Source organism: Drosophila erecta, unplaced genomic scaffold (genome assembly GCF_003286155.1).
Source record: "Drosophila erecta strain 14021-0224.00,06,07 unplaced genomic scaffold, DereRS2 tig00000279-arrow-arrow-pilon, whole genome shotgun sequence".
NCBI lineage: Eukaryota > Metazoa > Arthropoda > Insecta > Diptera > Drosophilidae > Drosophila > Drosophila erecta.
Window position 1 is genome coordinate 249,276 of NW_020825216.1, and position 15,753 is coordinate 265,028.

The 15,753-nt window shown below is 37.1% G+C and overlaps 1 protein-coding gene across 3 annotated transcripts in view; it reads left to right on the forward strand.

Moving 5' to 3' along the window:
- Window positions 1–15,753, forward strand: part of LOC6551177 (voltage-dependent calcium channel type A subunit alpha-1) — a 51,287-nt gene that overhangs the window by 2,020 nt on the left and 33,514 nt on the right. Inside the window, exons 2-15 of one of the 3 annotated variants that reach the window (XM_026983019.1) lie at window positions 690–1,084; window positions 1,669–1,987; window positions 2,047–2,186; window positions 4,251–4,351; window positions 4,738–4,893; window positions 4,956–5,176; window positions 5,263–5,366; window positions 5,883–5,998; window positions 8,160–8,219; window positions 8,279–8,383; window positions 9,422–9,619; window positions 9,680–10,193; window positions 10,956–11,291; window positions 12,408–12,971. In XM_026983019.1, the coding sequence (XP_026838820.1) occupies window positions 1,769–1,987; window positions 2,047–2,186; window positions 4,251–4,351; window positions 4,738–4,893; window positions 4,956–5,176; window positions 5,263–5,366; window positions 5,883–5,998; window positions 8,160–8,219; window positions 8,279–8,383; window positions 9,422–9,619; window positions 9,680–10,193; window positions 10,956–11,291; window positions 12,408–12,971 (2,834 nt within the window). In that variant the 5' untranslated portion in view covers window positions 690–1,084; window positions 1,669–1,768. Of the gene's footprint in view, window positions 1–689; window positions 1,085–1,668; window positions 1,988–2,046; window positions 2,187–4,250; window positions 4,352–4,737; window positions 4,894–4,955; window positions 5,177–5,262; window positions 5,367–5,882; window positions 5,999–7,309; window positions 7,426–8,159; window positions 8,220–8,278; window positions 8,384–9,421; window positions 9,620–9,679; window positions 10,194–10,955; window positions 11,292–12,407; window positions 12,972–15,753 lie in introns of those variants that run through there. The other 2 variants (XM_026983018.1, XM_026983020.1) reach the window with 2 other exon arrangements.

Below are 15,753 nucleotides of genomic sequence, written 5' to 3' on the forward strand. Positions count from 1 at the left end.
TTTGTTAATTCAAGAATACTCTGAAAAAGGTAAACAAATTTTCAAAATCCTTCCAGTCGGAATTCGGAATCTCACCGTTTCGCAACTCACCACAGCCCGTGTATATATGTGCGTGTATGTGTGCAAGTGTATTGAGCTTTTTTTTGCTGGCCCATACACATGCATTTGTATGTGTGCCAGTCTCTCAGCCTCTGACTTTTTCATCCCCTAACGTTTTTCATTCATGGCGTGTTCCAGTAATGGAATTTTATACCAATATCCGAAATAACCACATCTATCTGCAGACCGTGTCCATAGCCATAGCCAATCCTAAATGCTGTGGATCTGCTTCTTTATAGATACACCCCATAGTGGGTAGAAATGTAATACCAGCCTTGCACTTTGTATGCACCCAAGTAACCACATTCCCATACCCATTCCCATTCCCATCCAGTCATATGTATGTATATGTTCGTGCGCGAGTGTAAGAGCATGTTTTCAATAGGTCATGAACTGAATTGACCCGAGCGCATCATAATTATCGGTTGGCAAAATAAGTAGCACAACATCGACGAAACACTCAAAACCACCGCCAGCAAAAAAAACAGATTCCGAAATCTGTCCAGTTTCACTTGCAATTAAAATCGAATCGAGTGTGTGTGTGTGTGATTTCCGTCTAATCGTATTCGTATTCGTATTTCCATATTCAGTTCAAGTGCAATAATAACACAGTGGTAATGCGGAATAGCTAATAAATAATAATAAAAAACTACGATTTAAAGAGCGCTAAAAACGGCAAAGGGATACGAGCATACGAATAGCCGAGCAGAAGTGAACGATCGAGGGATTCAGGACAAGGACGCGAGTTCAGGAAGTTAAGGAATCGCACCCGGAATCCTTCAGCCTCCATCACAAACATCCTCCACATCCTTCAGTAATCACCAGCAACAGTCAATCGGACTCGCGAGCTAAATGTCCAGTTGCCGCTATCGCTCCATACGGACGGCGTGTCACTCCCGACAAATGCGTATTGTGGTTGACCTTGTTTAATATAATTATGGCCGAGCGGTCGTTACAAAAGTATCAGAAATTGGATACAGTGACGGTACGTGCCACCTTCATCTAATTAAACGTATTATGAATTCAGAACTCCAATAGCTTGATGTCCTGATTCAGCATTGTAGGTTTCTTTGACTCGATGGATCCGTTTTCAAGCTATACCAACGAATTTCAAAACGTTTACATGTTATTTTGTTTGATAATTATGACCTAGAGGAAAATATTTTTTAAAATCCATTACCATGGTATATGTCCTTGCAATTATCATCTAAACTTAATAATCAACTTTATTTATTATTAATTATTTATAAACCGCAATAAATCAGGCATATTCGAACAAAAACGTTGTAATGTCTGCAAATTATAAAATGTGAAGACCGAATGAGTAACACTTCTATATTAAATTTAACATTTCAGAAAGCTGTAAGCATATTATGCCAGAATTGATTATATAAAGTTAAGAACCACTTTTAAATTGAAGCTTAGCAGCCGCGTTACTAGCGTCGTCGTTGTTAAGCGGATAATTTGATTTAAATATTCGTTAAGCGCGAGTAAATGAATAGGGCTAGCTCCAATTGATTTGCGTAGGCAGTACATAAATATTTTACAACCTATCCTTCTTCCATACAGGTTGGAAGCGGCTCAGGAAGTAGTGCAAGCAGAGCATCAACAGGACTCCTTAGGCGGGGGGCACTTGGGTCGAAAGGGAGCCCATCGCTTAGCTGATAGAATGGGTGGCCCGAAAAAAGAGGAAAACCCACCAGGTGGTGGTCCGACGTCATTGTTTATTCTAACCGAGGATAACCCAATTAGAAAGTACACACGATTCATCATAGAATGGCCGCCCTTTGAATACGCTGTGTTATTGACAATCATAGCCAACTGTGTTGTGTTGGCACTAGAGGAGCACTTGCCGGGGGGCGACAAGACAGTATTGGCTCAAAAATTGGTAAGATGGATTGGTGAAGTGAACGGATTGACTGATTTACGTTTTGGCCATTGAATTAGGAAAAAACGGAGGCCTATTTTTTATGCATTTTCTGTGTAGAAGCGTCGCTCAAGATCCTCGCCTTAGGGCTTGTTCTGCATAAACACTCCTATCTCAGGAATATTTGGAACATCATGGATTTTTTCGTTGTAGTTACGGGGTAAATAATGAACCAAACTATTTTCCACACACATGCACCAATTTTATTTTCAAATAATATCGATTTCAAAACTCCACGCCGTGCAAGCATTATCTTTTTGTTCAATACAAACCAATTTCACCTCTGTATCATGTCTTGATCATAATGAATCCCAAGAAAAAGTTTCATTCAAATCTTCTGAAAAACTCAGTAACTTTTTCTGGATTCATCATGATCTGAAATAAGAATTGGACATGCCATTTTAGTTGTAAGCTGTAATTTTAAATTGTACAATCCATAAATTCTATATAACGATATGTATTTAGTTATTAAGTGCCTAATATTTTTCCGTCTTGCGGTAAGACCTCTGCCTAAACTAACGCACATAAATATACCTTAAGTAAGCGATTATATTAACAATTCTCCCGTATGTCCAAATGCGTGTAACGAACTCGAAATGGCAATAAACAATGCCAATTGCAGAGCCATGACGATATTTGCTGAGGCCAATATAGATGTTGACCTGCGTATGTTACGATCTTTTCGTGTTTTACGCCCACTGAAGCTCGTATCCCGAATTCCAAGTAAGCCATCTGCTAACAAAAGAACCATTAGTTGCTACTACCAATACCTAGGCCAGATAATACATCGTTTCTTCAGTAAACATATATATTAACTAAATAAATACACTCGAAAAAGCTAGTTAACTTACATGGATCTTCACCTTGAATTTAATTGGTATAGGAGTAGCGAAAACGCCATAAACATAAACAGAATTAGATGCTAAAATAGTGTTATTATATATTTATTAGTTATATATTAAGTAGCCATCAAATATTTTCTGTGACACTTTAAATTTCGATCAAGCTTCCGATATTCTACAAAACTGATAAAGATGTGTTTAAACTAAATAAATTATATAAAGAAAAACGGTAGCACGGTTGTGAAATTCCCTTATAAACAAAATAGGACTAGCGTTATTCAACTATAGATGGCATCAGTAGGATGCAATGTGTTATCTTGTAGGTTTATAAACTAAATCAATTCATGTACAGTGGTGGCCACGAATGTAGGAGCTTAACCACCCTATTAACTTTGAAAAACATTCATGTCGTGGCTACCGCTCGGTAGTTTTTATGGATATATAAACATATATAGCTGTATATTCTTTATGTTTTGTAGTGATTTCGACTAGCCAGACAACCATTTGTATTTCTGTTCACAAAATATTATATTAGCTTTATAATAATTAGATACCTATAAGTGATTTAAGGGCTCTATATAACTACACACGTGTGATAATGTTTATATGTAAGACCTTAAGTCTTAACCGTAACTCAAGCTACCTTTCAATTCGATTTCAATTAAAATAGATCGCAACTTGCAAGTCACCTATAAGCCCCCTTTTCAAGGTGGTAGAATAATAGCGAACATTATTGATTTTCGATAATAGCTGGCACATAAGTGATACATCTATGTGTAAAGCCTAAGCTATAGAGCGACTGACCAAGTTTTAGTCAATTGTAGATGTGTTAAATTTATTATTTCACTTTATACATTACAAATTGTGTCTGTTGAAGGGAGGAATTACTTAAATTACCTAGAGCTTAGAATAAGCAGTGTGTATGTAATAAGCAATAGATTGATTTGATATTTATATTATAGCCCTAACTCATATTCTACTCCATAGCTGACCAAAACCATAGTTTACATTTGCTCTCCCACAAATGTAAAAGCCAGAAAATATTGATCAATATTGTTTGGAAAGGAGAGCAGAGGTAAACTATTCTGCGTTTTCGCTTGGGTTACCCATTGTGTGTGCGAAAAATATGAACTAACCGCGCGTTAAACGTTACTCTGGATTACTTAAGTTATTTAAATTTGTACACTTCTCAGTTGCTTCTTGCTTTCGATTCAAGTTTCGATTTAAGCTGCACCATACATACGAACTTTTGTTTTGAACGTACTCGTATGATTTCGATATTGCAATTATGATTATGTGATCTACCATATTTTGATCTGTATCCATTGTGTATCGCTAATCAATATATAACTTCATTTCGATCGCTTAACGTCTGCAAACAGATTCATGACACAGTACCCACAAATAGGGCCCGAGGTAGACCTAAGAACACTTAGAGCCATTCGTGTGCTACGGCCCTTAAAATTAGTGTCTGGAATTCCTAGTGAGTAGTTCCTCTGTTTAATTCTACATGTCGTTGTTGTCTTTCCATTCTTGATTTTTTGAAACCCAAACCCGCTCCAGACTCTTAAGTGTGCGTAAATGAGACTGTTTTTGATACTGATTAAATTTCTAGTACGAGTGAGTGGAAAATAATGAGTGAATGCCACCACTTAGTTTTCGATTTTCGTTTGAAACGTACTCTTTTTGACTAGAATGGTTGTTTGTGGCACATGGTTGTCGTGGAGCACTCCGTATCGGCGGCAACCATGTCCTAAATGTGAACACATACCCAGCATACCCAGCTTTCTAATCCAACGTCCATCTTCTCCAACCAACCAACCAATCAACTGAATCGTTTCTGGATCGGATGAACGGCAACGTCAACAGGTTTACAAGTAGTTTTAAAATCTATAATCAAGGCGATGGCACCTTTACTGCAAATCGGTCTCTTGGTGTTGTTTGCAATCGTAATTTTTGCAATCATTGGACTCGAGTTTTATTCGGGCGCACTGCATAAGACTTGTTATAGCTTAGAAGATCCAAGTAATATCCAATCAATTATGATAACCCCGCGATCGCAGCTAATCGCTTTCGTTTCTGAGCAGACAAACTAGTGAAGGAGGGCGATTCAGAGACGCCTTGCAACACGGACAACGTCCTGGAAAAGGCCACCGGCTCCTTCGTATGCAACAACACCACGAGCATGTGTCTGGAGAAGTGGGAGGGACCAAATTCAGGTATCACGAGTTTCGATAACATCGGATTTGCCATGTTGACCGTATTCCAATGTATCACGATGGAGGGCTGGACGTCAATATTGTATTGGGTAAGTCGACTTAAATCTATGGACTCGGTCAGTCATCACTGATCCCAGTTAATAATTGCTGTATCCTAACCGAATCTACTTCGCAGACCAACGACGCTTTAGGTTCAGCATGTAATTGGATATATTTCGTGCCTCTTATAGTTATAGGCTCATTTTTTATGCTCAACTTAGTTCTTGGTGTCCTTAGTGGGTAAGTTGATCGCGAATTGCATTATTTTATCGATGCAGCCACTTCTACACCAGTTCACATTATGTTCTACTTATGATTTCGATTCGACTTCTGTTGAGAAAAAAAGTACAAGTACAAAATTGGTTAAATGGGATCTGCAAATACTGCATACATATGTTTAGATCACTTCGATATGGAATGTCGTCGAGTGTTTCTTATGACGCATTTAAATACTTTTGTAAAGCTGAAATGTAAAGAAAGTGTGTCCAATTGCCAGATTATACATATGTATATATCGGTTTTACGTAGAGCTACGTGCATGCGCATACAGGGTGCAAAAGAAAAAAAGTATCAAAGTCAATTTGGCTGTAAATTATTTGAAATTTTCGCCTGTGGCCGGACGATTGAAATATATGTATGTACGTGTTTGATATACTGTCATTTTGATTTGCATTCAACTTGTACGTTTGGTTATATATATATTTTATTTTCCGAAATTTTGTTCAATGCATTTAACTATCGTATTCCCGAATTCAGAGAGTTTTCGAACGAACGAAATCGTGTCGAACGTCGCATGGAGTTTCAAAAATGCCGCTTTCGGGCCATGTTTCAGACAGCAATGGTCTCGTACCTTGACTGGATCACACAAGCAGGTTTATACAACTAGATCTATATCTAAGTGCAACCAAGTAAACTGCCATAATCAACCCGAACGTCATACAACACAACCTGCAATTATAACTAATTATAACTATTATCGGCCAAAAACAGAACAATAAGTCTACTCGTATGCTAATGCTATCGAATCCGAGCGAGTTCATTGAGTTAAACACCCATCTAATTAAACCAAAAAGCAAACTCCGACCTATACTTCCTTAACCAGTTTATAAAGAACGTGTTTGATTTACTGCTAGTTATGTATTCTTAAATAGATCGCAAGCAATTCCCCCGGCTGCAAAGAATTCTGGTACCCAAAACTTACTTACCATCAATACAATACAACTACTATGTACTTCCAATGAACCGAATTAACAATATTAACTGCGAGATGCCGTTCACCCCACTATAGTTTCTACCAACCAACCAATAATCTTATCCATCTACCCTGCAGTGCGTAATGCGTATTATATTCTCTGCATTTTGCCACACACTTAACCCGATTCGTACTACCATAGCGATAAAGTTGAATTCCCCCAGCCCAAATAAACCAAACTAACCAAATGCATAGCTATTTCAACGCAGTTAGCCATCTTAACCTCCAGTTATATACAATCCCCGCCAGCGGACTCGTGAATTGTTGTTGAGTCTCGGCCTCGTTCTCGTTCTCGATATCTCGGCTATATAGTACACTCCCCACACACTATATACACTGATAGAGCAGTGCACCCACCTATCAATATCAATGTTCTGTCCCCGGTTAACTATCGCCATCAAAATGTATCATCGCTCCAGACTCAGTGACTCCCAGACTCCCAGACTCCCAGCGAACCAGGGAAAAATCAGAGTTATTGAAATCCCGATGATGCTATGGCATCATCACCCCATGCGTACTCTATATTTATTTGTCGCCACCGAATAAATCATATTATATATTATATGCTTGTATGCACACATATAATCTAACACATTTCCCTTCTTTTATATATATTTTTCCTTGACTTTTGACCTCATTGAAGGGTCCCGTCGGGGAGGCGCAATAAATATATGTGATAAATTGCATTTCTGTTACTTTATTTCGACTTTCTGTTTATGCCCGTTTGTTGTGTTCTAAAAAGCACTGGCATATTCTTCATTTCATTTATTATTTTTTCTTTATTTTTCTCCGTTGATTACACTCGTACAAAACAATGACGAAAGTATGGTGTGAACTTTGATATTGTTATACCAAAGCATACATGATCGTTTTAGCAATCAATCAATCCTGTTTTTTGGTTTATCACGTTCTATTTAATTATTTTTTGTAGTGAATTCGCAAAAGAACGAGAAAAAGTAGAAAATAGACAAGAGTTTCTTAAACTTAGAAGGCAGCAGCAACTAGAAAGAGAGTTAAACGGCTATGTTGAATGGATTTGTAAAGCTGGTATAGTATTTACCCCTATTTCTTGTTTGTAAATCTATATATACACACATTGATAATTCTCATACACAATTATACAAACATAAAAATTTTAACACTTTTCGCCCCATGTTCATCATCATCCATATGTACATATATATTATAGAACCGAGGTATATGCCAAAATGAGGTCCTTTTCTATGGCTATATAACTAAATTCAATGGTAGTAGGAAAACTATAATAGATAAGCAAAAGCTGGTCGATAATCACTATCAAATTCTATTTCCAAACTGTAACAGCGATTTTTAATATTTGATGTTTCTAAAAAATTTCCAACATGAAATTTCATTGCTTCACTGAAAGATACATTAACTGGATATCGTGTATATCATTTTCATATAAAATAACGATATATTCATACATATTTAAAATGATACAAAAATAAAATATACGTATTGAGATGTTACTTTATAGCCAGCACTTTTGGCACATTTTAGCATCCCTTTCCTCATAGAAATTGAAACCCTCGAACCTATCTATACATTGCCAAATTTTAAAATGAATAAATTCCCTAATATACTCAGAATTAAAATAGTTATCATGGAAATATGGACACATATCCCTCATGCCGCCCCAATATATAAACATCTACCCACATTGACTATAATGTACATATATCCCTTCTGCTTATGTGTTGATCAAATCGATTTCCTTGTTGTGACCCTTCACCAATCACTGGATTTTGATGCTATTTCAGAGGAGGTTATCCTGGCCGAGGAGCGAACAACGGAAGAAGAGAAAATGCACATAATGGAGGGTGAGTTTTATCATTATTAGATTATAGCACCTATATTATAACAAAATGTTGCTCTTTAGCGCGAAGACGAAACGCTGCCAAGCGGAAAAAGCTGAAAAGCTTGGGAAAATCAAAGTCCACAGATACGGAGGAAGAGGAAGCCGAGGAAGACTATGGAGACGATGGTAAGAAAGATATTTTAAATAGTTTTCGATGAGCTTAGGTCTATAATTAACAAAACACAACATAAAAGACAATCCAAGAAATGAAATGGATGCTTAATGGGATAAACCAAATAACCAATAAACGAAACCAAAACAATTGGCTGCAACTTAATTAAACTTTTTAGTTTTCCTATTGCATTGCATTTTAAGGAACTTCGATATGCAATTAATACATTTTTTATTTCTATGTTTGAACTAACTACAACAAACGAAATTGTAAATCTTACCTTGAATATATTCCAAATGTGTAAGTAAATTATTATTTATTTTTTCACCAAGTGAAAAATCTGCACAAGCGTCAGATAGTTAAAACCCCATTTAATATGCTAACAAACTAGCTAGAATTGAACTAATTCATTGTTCTCATCGTACAGCAACTCTTTAAAAATATGTGTAAACTTGTCACTTGTGTAAATATGAGAAAGTAGTTGGTATTATATGTATCTGGGGTATACAATCTCCATAAATACTAGTAAACTGAAATCATTAAACTAAAACATAACTATCGCCCGCTTTCGCGAACAAAAGCCCATACTTTCCAAAAACTAAGATACTGATTACTTGAGTTCTGGTAGTGAGGGTAAGAAGTCGACTGAGGGATTTTTGTGATTGAAAATAAGCACATTAGATAGATACTTTTAGACAGCAATCGCAAGGACCAAGTGACATCTATATAGAGATAGTGCCCACCCAAAACAATAAAATTCGCACTTGTACAACGTCGTCTTTATAACAAATAGTCAACCATACTCTATCGCTAAGATCAACAACAACATACCTCTTTCGCATTATATTTGAGTACATTAATTGTTGGCAACAGTGCGTTTCAAAACAGTAGAGTCGACGGAAAAATATAAAAGCTATTTAAAGTGTTTTGAAGTGCACTGCACCCGTATTTAAACAAAGGTCACACTAGCCTGATTGTAATCATAGGTGGAGATGTAACCATGTATTTAAAGGCTTCTAAACTGACTGGCTGTCGTTCTCTGTTATCTGTAGGTTACCTCAAAACGCGCTCCAAACCTCAAGGAAGTTGTACCGGATTTTGGCGGGCGGAGAAGAGGTTTCGCTTCTGGATCCGGCACACGGTAAAGACGCAGTGGTTCTACTGGTTCGTGATCGTCCTCGTCTTTCTGAACACAGTCTGCGTTGCCGTCGAGCATTACGGCCAGCCCTCGTTCCTCACGGAGTTTCTGTGTAAGTATCGCGATGGGTAGCCATTGGATAATGTTTGTGATCCGTGTGTTATTCTTGCAGACTATGCTGAATTCATCTTCCTGGGACTCTTCATGTCGGAGATGTTCATCAAGATGTATGCGTTGGGGCCCCGCATCTACTTTGAGTCGTCGTTCAACCGATTTGATTGCGTTGTCATTAGTGGTTCGATATTCGAAGTGATCTGGTCCGAGGTGAAAGGCGGTTCGTTCGGTCTGTCTGTGCTGCGTGCCCTGCGATTGTTGCGCATCTTCAAAGTCACCAAGTACTGGTCGTCGCTGCGCAATCTAGTCATCTCTCTGTTGAACTCGATGAGATCGATCATCTCATTGTTGTTCCTGCTCTTCTTGTTCATCCTCATATTCGCCTTACTGGGCATGCAGTTGTTTGGCGGCCAGTTCAATCTGCCCGGAGGCACGCCTGAAACCAATTTTAACACATTCCCGATAGCACTGTTGACTGTATTCCAAATCCTCACTGGCGAAGATTGGAACGAGGTCATGTACCAGGGCATCATATCTCAGGGTGGTGCGCAGAAAGGAATGATTTACTCTATGTAAGTTTATGTTTGTGTTACGTACCCATCATTCTGTCATGTGCATTGTATGTATGCCAGTCGAAAACTCAAACAAACAAGTACAAGTACCAGTAAATGTAAATGTTAATGTAAATGTAGTTACCGCACAATGGAAAACCTATTGATCTCGATCAAAAGCGTTAGGATTTTGATTCAATTTGTCGCCCCTCCATCCCTAAAAATCGAAATGATAATGTAACTGCTACCAAGCGAGCATATTCGCAATTCATTGAACGTCGAACCATTAATGTGTGCAATCGACCTTAGACTTTCGAGCTTGAAGAAGAATTTTGATAGCTTAACGCTCCAAAATTCTGCAAGCGCAAGTCCAACTAAACCGCCAATCAAGCCACCCACTAACTATATCATTCATCGTGAATACCCATTAATCCGTAAGTGTAGAGAACCTTTGGCCTTTGATAATGAATCTGTACAGTCCACTAAACGCTATACCATTGTCTATTCTCAATCTCATCTCTATTTACAGGAATTCAACAGAAAAAAGAATGGGTTTCTCAAAACCAAACGTAGTTGCCTCAGTTTTTAAACAGACCCCACAATGCCGTACAATTAATACCCGATTACGTTTTTTTAAGAATTTCCCAGCACACGTTGACGTATCTTTTGAGTTTCATATCATCGAGGAGGTTCCTCTCCTGAGCTAATGCCCTAATAGATTGATACAATTGAGTGTGTTCAACTCTGATTGTTTTTTGTGTGTTCTTGGTGCTCTTTCGACAGATACTTTATCGTTTTGGTACTCTTCGGAAATTACACGCTATTGAATGTGTTCTTGGCTATCGCCGTTGATAATTTGGCGAATGCCCAAGAACTTACAGCAGCCGAAGAGGAACAAGTCGAAGAGGATAAAGAGAAACAACTGCAGGAGCTCGAGAAGGAGATGGAGGCCCTCCAGGCGGATGGAGTCCATGTCGAGAACGGCGATGGTGCTGTCGCCCCCAGCAAGTCCAAGGGCAAGAAAAGGGAGGAGGAGAAGAAGGAGGAGGAGGAAGTGACCGAGGGTCCCAAGCCGATGCTGCCCTACTCATCGATGTTTATACTATCACCAACTAATCCGTAAATATTCCATAACTCAATCAGCCTTCCATTGCTCATGGTCATGGGTCATCAATCGTAGTGCTATCAGATAGGGTTCCATCCTAGAGTTAAGTTAATCGAGTCTCTTCCAGGATCCTATCCCGTTTGCTAGGGAGTAAGTAAGACCACTGGAACACTCTCTATACAGTTTTTTATGTTTTGTCAAGGCATCATGATCATTTTGTAGTCATGATCCGGTATTCAAGGTTATTAAAAGTGTTTACGGGTTTTATAGAAGTATTCCCTATCTATATTGTACAGTATCCTATTCTAGTTACTACGTATATCATCCATAGCCAATGACATATTCTAATATCTGATAAACTACTATAACCGTAGTACTACTTAATCAATTACTGATGCAATATACTCTTTTCTTTTTACCTTTTTTCCTGTTTTGGATTACAATCTTATGTTGCACACAAAACAAACAAACAAATTAATGAATTGACATGTGTTTGTAAATATATTCAACCACAATATCTGACTATAATTATCCTCATCATCAACCATCAACCACCACCACAAAATCATCTCGAAAAACTGCAACAATTTTGTTCAAAAATCATCGACACTGCGAACAAACAACAACAAACTGCTTAACAACAATTCATTTTAAACAACGAACTCATCTCAAAATTTAAACAAACAATAAACTTAATCAAAACCTAAACAAATTGGAACGATGCCAAAAAATGAAAACCATCAACAAATTCAATTAAAACGAACGGTTACCCCAAAAAAAAAAAAATACAAACCAAAAATCAAAAATGCGAAAATTACAATCGGAATCTGATATTGAAACATGAACAAAAATCTTTGAAATTTTCTACCCACACCAAACCGAATTTCGAATCAAAACTATAAAATAAACCAAAACAAAAACTGCCACCGAATTTGACGCAATCCCGAATGCAAAAATACGACCATGATCCTAATTGATTACATGATTAAACCAAACTCTATATATGTCTGTATATTTATATATATGAAACGCAAACAATTTAAAAACCTATCTACCGATGATGAATTCGACACAATCAAAATGAAAATAACGATTACGATAACGATAACGATAACGTACGACTTATACAGCATAAGACGCGGCGCCCATTGGGTGGTTAATTTACCATATTTTGATTTCTTCATTATGGCTGTCATCTCAATGTCATCAATAGCATTAGCAGCCGAAGATCCCGTTCGTGAGAACTCGAGCCGAAACAAGATATTGAATTATTTCGATTATGCATTTACCGGCGTATTCACGATAGAAATGTTGCTGAAAATTGTAGACTTGGGTGTGATCCTGCACCCTGGCAGCTATTTAAGAGAATTCTGGAATATTATGGATGCTGTGGTCGTTATATGCGCTGCTGTTAGTTTCGGTTTCGATATGAGCGGTAGCAGCGCTGGACAAAATTTATCGACTATTAAATCGCTTCGGGTATTGCGTGTACTACGCCCATTGAAGACCATTAAGCGTGTACCGAAATTGAAAGCCGTGTTCGATTGCGTCGTGAACTCATTGAAAAATGTTGTTAACATTCTAATCGTGTACATATTGTTTCAATTTATATTTTCTGTTATTGGAGTACAATTGTTCAATGGAAAATTTTTTCATTGTACGGACGAAAGTAAACATACTTCCGCAGAGTGCCAGTAAGTAACATTTATATTCAATTCAAAGTTTACCAAACTGTTCGTTCGCTTACTTAAGTTCTTCGTAATCTTATTCCTGATTTATCAAATGTTGTATCGATATTATGTTCTATTATTGGACCATCATTTTGCCATAGGAATCCCGGCCAAGATGCCACCTCTAATATCATTGTCCCATCGTAGTGATCTATATTTTCGTTTTTTTTTTTTTGTTTTTTTTTTTCTTGGATTTACCATCTCGATCATTGAATCCTATACAATCGTATAGTCGCGTTACACTGTAGCGCTCTAGCTTTCCCTACTTTCTACCACAAAAACACGCTCTCTATGACTATCTTTCTATCTGTCTCTCTTGCTAACTTTGTGTGTGTTTCTTTAACTAAGGTCCATTTATACAACTAGATGATTGAAAATATCTCGAAACATATGTAGCTTATAGATCCGAAAAGAACAAACACATACCACCCACTCGTACGTACATTTCCCGATATTTTTCTGGGCTCTTACACGTACATACATGTATAGCTATGTTCAAGAAAATAGTACCACCCTCTTCCATCACCCATTAAAACTGCCTTGTCTGTGTTCCATAACTTTTTAACTGGTCGGCTGTGCAATAGTTTGTAAGACTTAACTAGATGTTGTAGAAAATAATTTAACTAAATGTTTTCCTAAAAACCAATTGTGCAGTAGAGCTAAAGTGAGTAATTTAACAACTAAATATTTTTCAAACCGACCTGATCCATCATTATACGTACATATGTGTTTAGCTATATACTCGTATGTTAGGTCTAGCGATTATCCTATTATATGTTGCCTACTTACAAGAGCAGACTTCGAACGTAATAAGTACAATTTCCTGAAAACCTGGTGGAACTTCGTTCATTTTGTACACAACATAGTTGTATCATATAAAGTATTGCACAACTGTTCACGGTGTTTATGAAAAACCGAGACAACGTGTGGTTTAAGGTGGTGGGCGGGATGAATACTATAAATTAAATGACATTTCTAGGCCAGTTGCATTTTATACGAGTGCTTTGCCTACATAACACTTTCTAAACTCCGAATACATTGATGTTTAGGCTGAAAATTTCGACATTGTGCTCACAAATCTTCCTTCCTTGTGAGTTTAAGACTCAAAATAGCTAAAATACTGGAGGATCATATAATACCGAACGATACAGAGAGAAAGCAGGTTGAGACCTTTGTTAGATAATCTACCCCTACTAGTGTATATAACTTAAAATGCCCACGTGTATGTTTAAATTTAAAATGGTCCTAATAGAGAGCATTTAGGACATAAGTTTTCAGATCCATTCCTGTTTTGTATGTGTGTTGTACGATTGTTTTGTTAACCTGAGCATTTTTATTACCCTTATGTTTGTTCTATTATCATGTTTGTTTTCATGAAACCAAAAAAGGTGCACTGATTTAACAGAATGTAAGAGTAGCATTTTATAGTTTCTCGCCATGTTTTTCTTGCCTGACTTGTCTAATTAACAGTCACGCGATTAAACGGGCCAAAAACCACACAATAAAAGAAAAAAACAAAAACGAAAACTAACCAAAAACAAAAATTGAAAAGAAGAGGCAAAAAAGAAAAAAAAGAAAAAAGAGAAAAGAGAAAAAACCAACCGAATCAAAAAGTGACTGATAAAAAGCATATGAAATAGAGAGAAAATGCGTTCGAATCAACATCTGTGATATAGAAATGCAAACCTACAGTTTCTAGTTGCCACCTGAAATACCTTACCAGTTACGCCTAATTTTCTATAATTATTTTATATATGTATATTTAATCAGTTAAGCCGTATCAGTGTATGTTTGTATATGTTGTCTTCACAAACCAAAGCTCGGGTAACACCAATACCAATGGAACTAGCAAGAATCTTCGCGTTTAGCTTGTGTACTTAAACCACAAATATATCAATATTTTAATATTTCATTTTTACTTGCAATTGGGTATTCTCCAAATACCAAAGAGTCCATATTACTACCAGAAGATTTCTTAATAAGCACGCGCATAGCAGTCCACGGACTGTTTTAGACTAGACTACTAGATAGGGTAACTCAGATCGGATATTGCAAAGCTCAGGACCCAGTCCACCTGTATGGTTCGAGTTTCAGTTCTTCAAGTTTTTCTCCAAACCAAGTAGTACGTGTATCCCAATATCTAGCCATCATCCATGCATACACGCCATTATTTGTATGTTCCAGTATAAGTCCTTCAATCTGTTTACAAAAAAAAAAAAAAAGAAAAAAAAAACGGTTTGTACGAATAGTGCTATCGTAGGATTCGTAACCATTTTGTAGTAGACTATATCCAACTAGATGACGAGCGCTCTTTCCTAAGTTATGTGTGTATAAAGAGTATCATTATGTCTATTATATTATTATCTAACATCGCGTATTTCTTACACTCGACGCTGTTGAGAAGTGAAAAACAAAGCCCGATACTTGCGTTGCAACCGAGGGACGTTCAACGACTATCAAAAGCCATTGAGTATCGGTTTGTTTTAGCTGTTTGGCCTTCGTACGCAATAACTGCGGTCAACCTAATTGACTACAAAATCAAAACCAATAAAAATTTTACTTAAAAAACCCAATACATATGTACACGTACATCCAACGCCCACTAGCATTTACACTCACGCCTATACGCCGCCAGCGATGAAACTTTATTTTTTATGTTTTTTTTTTTTTTTGAGTAACTTCAAAATGTACCTAAAATTATAAATCGGTTCGAGTAAAAGTTTAAGAAATAGGTTCGAAACGCGTC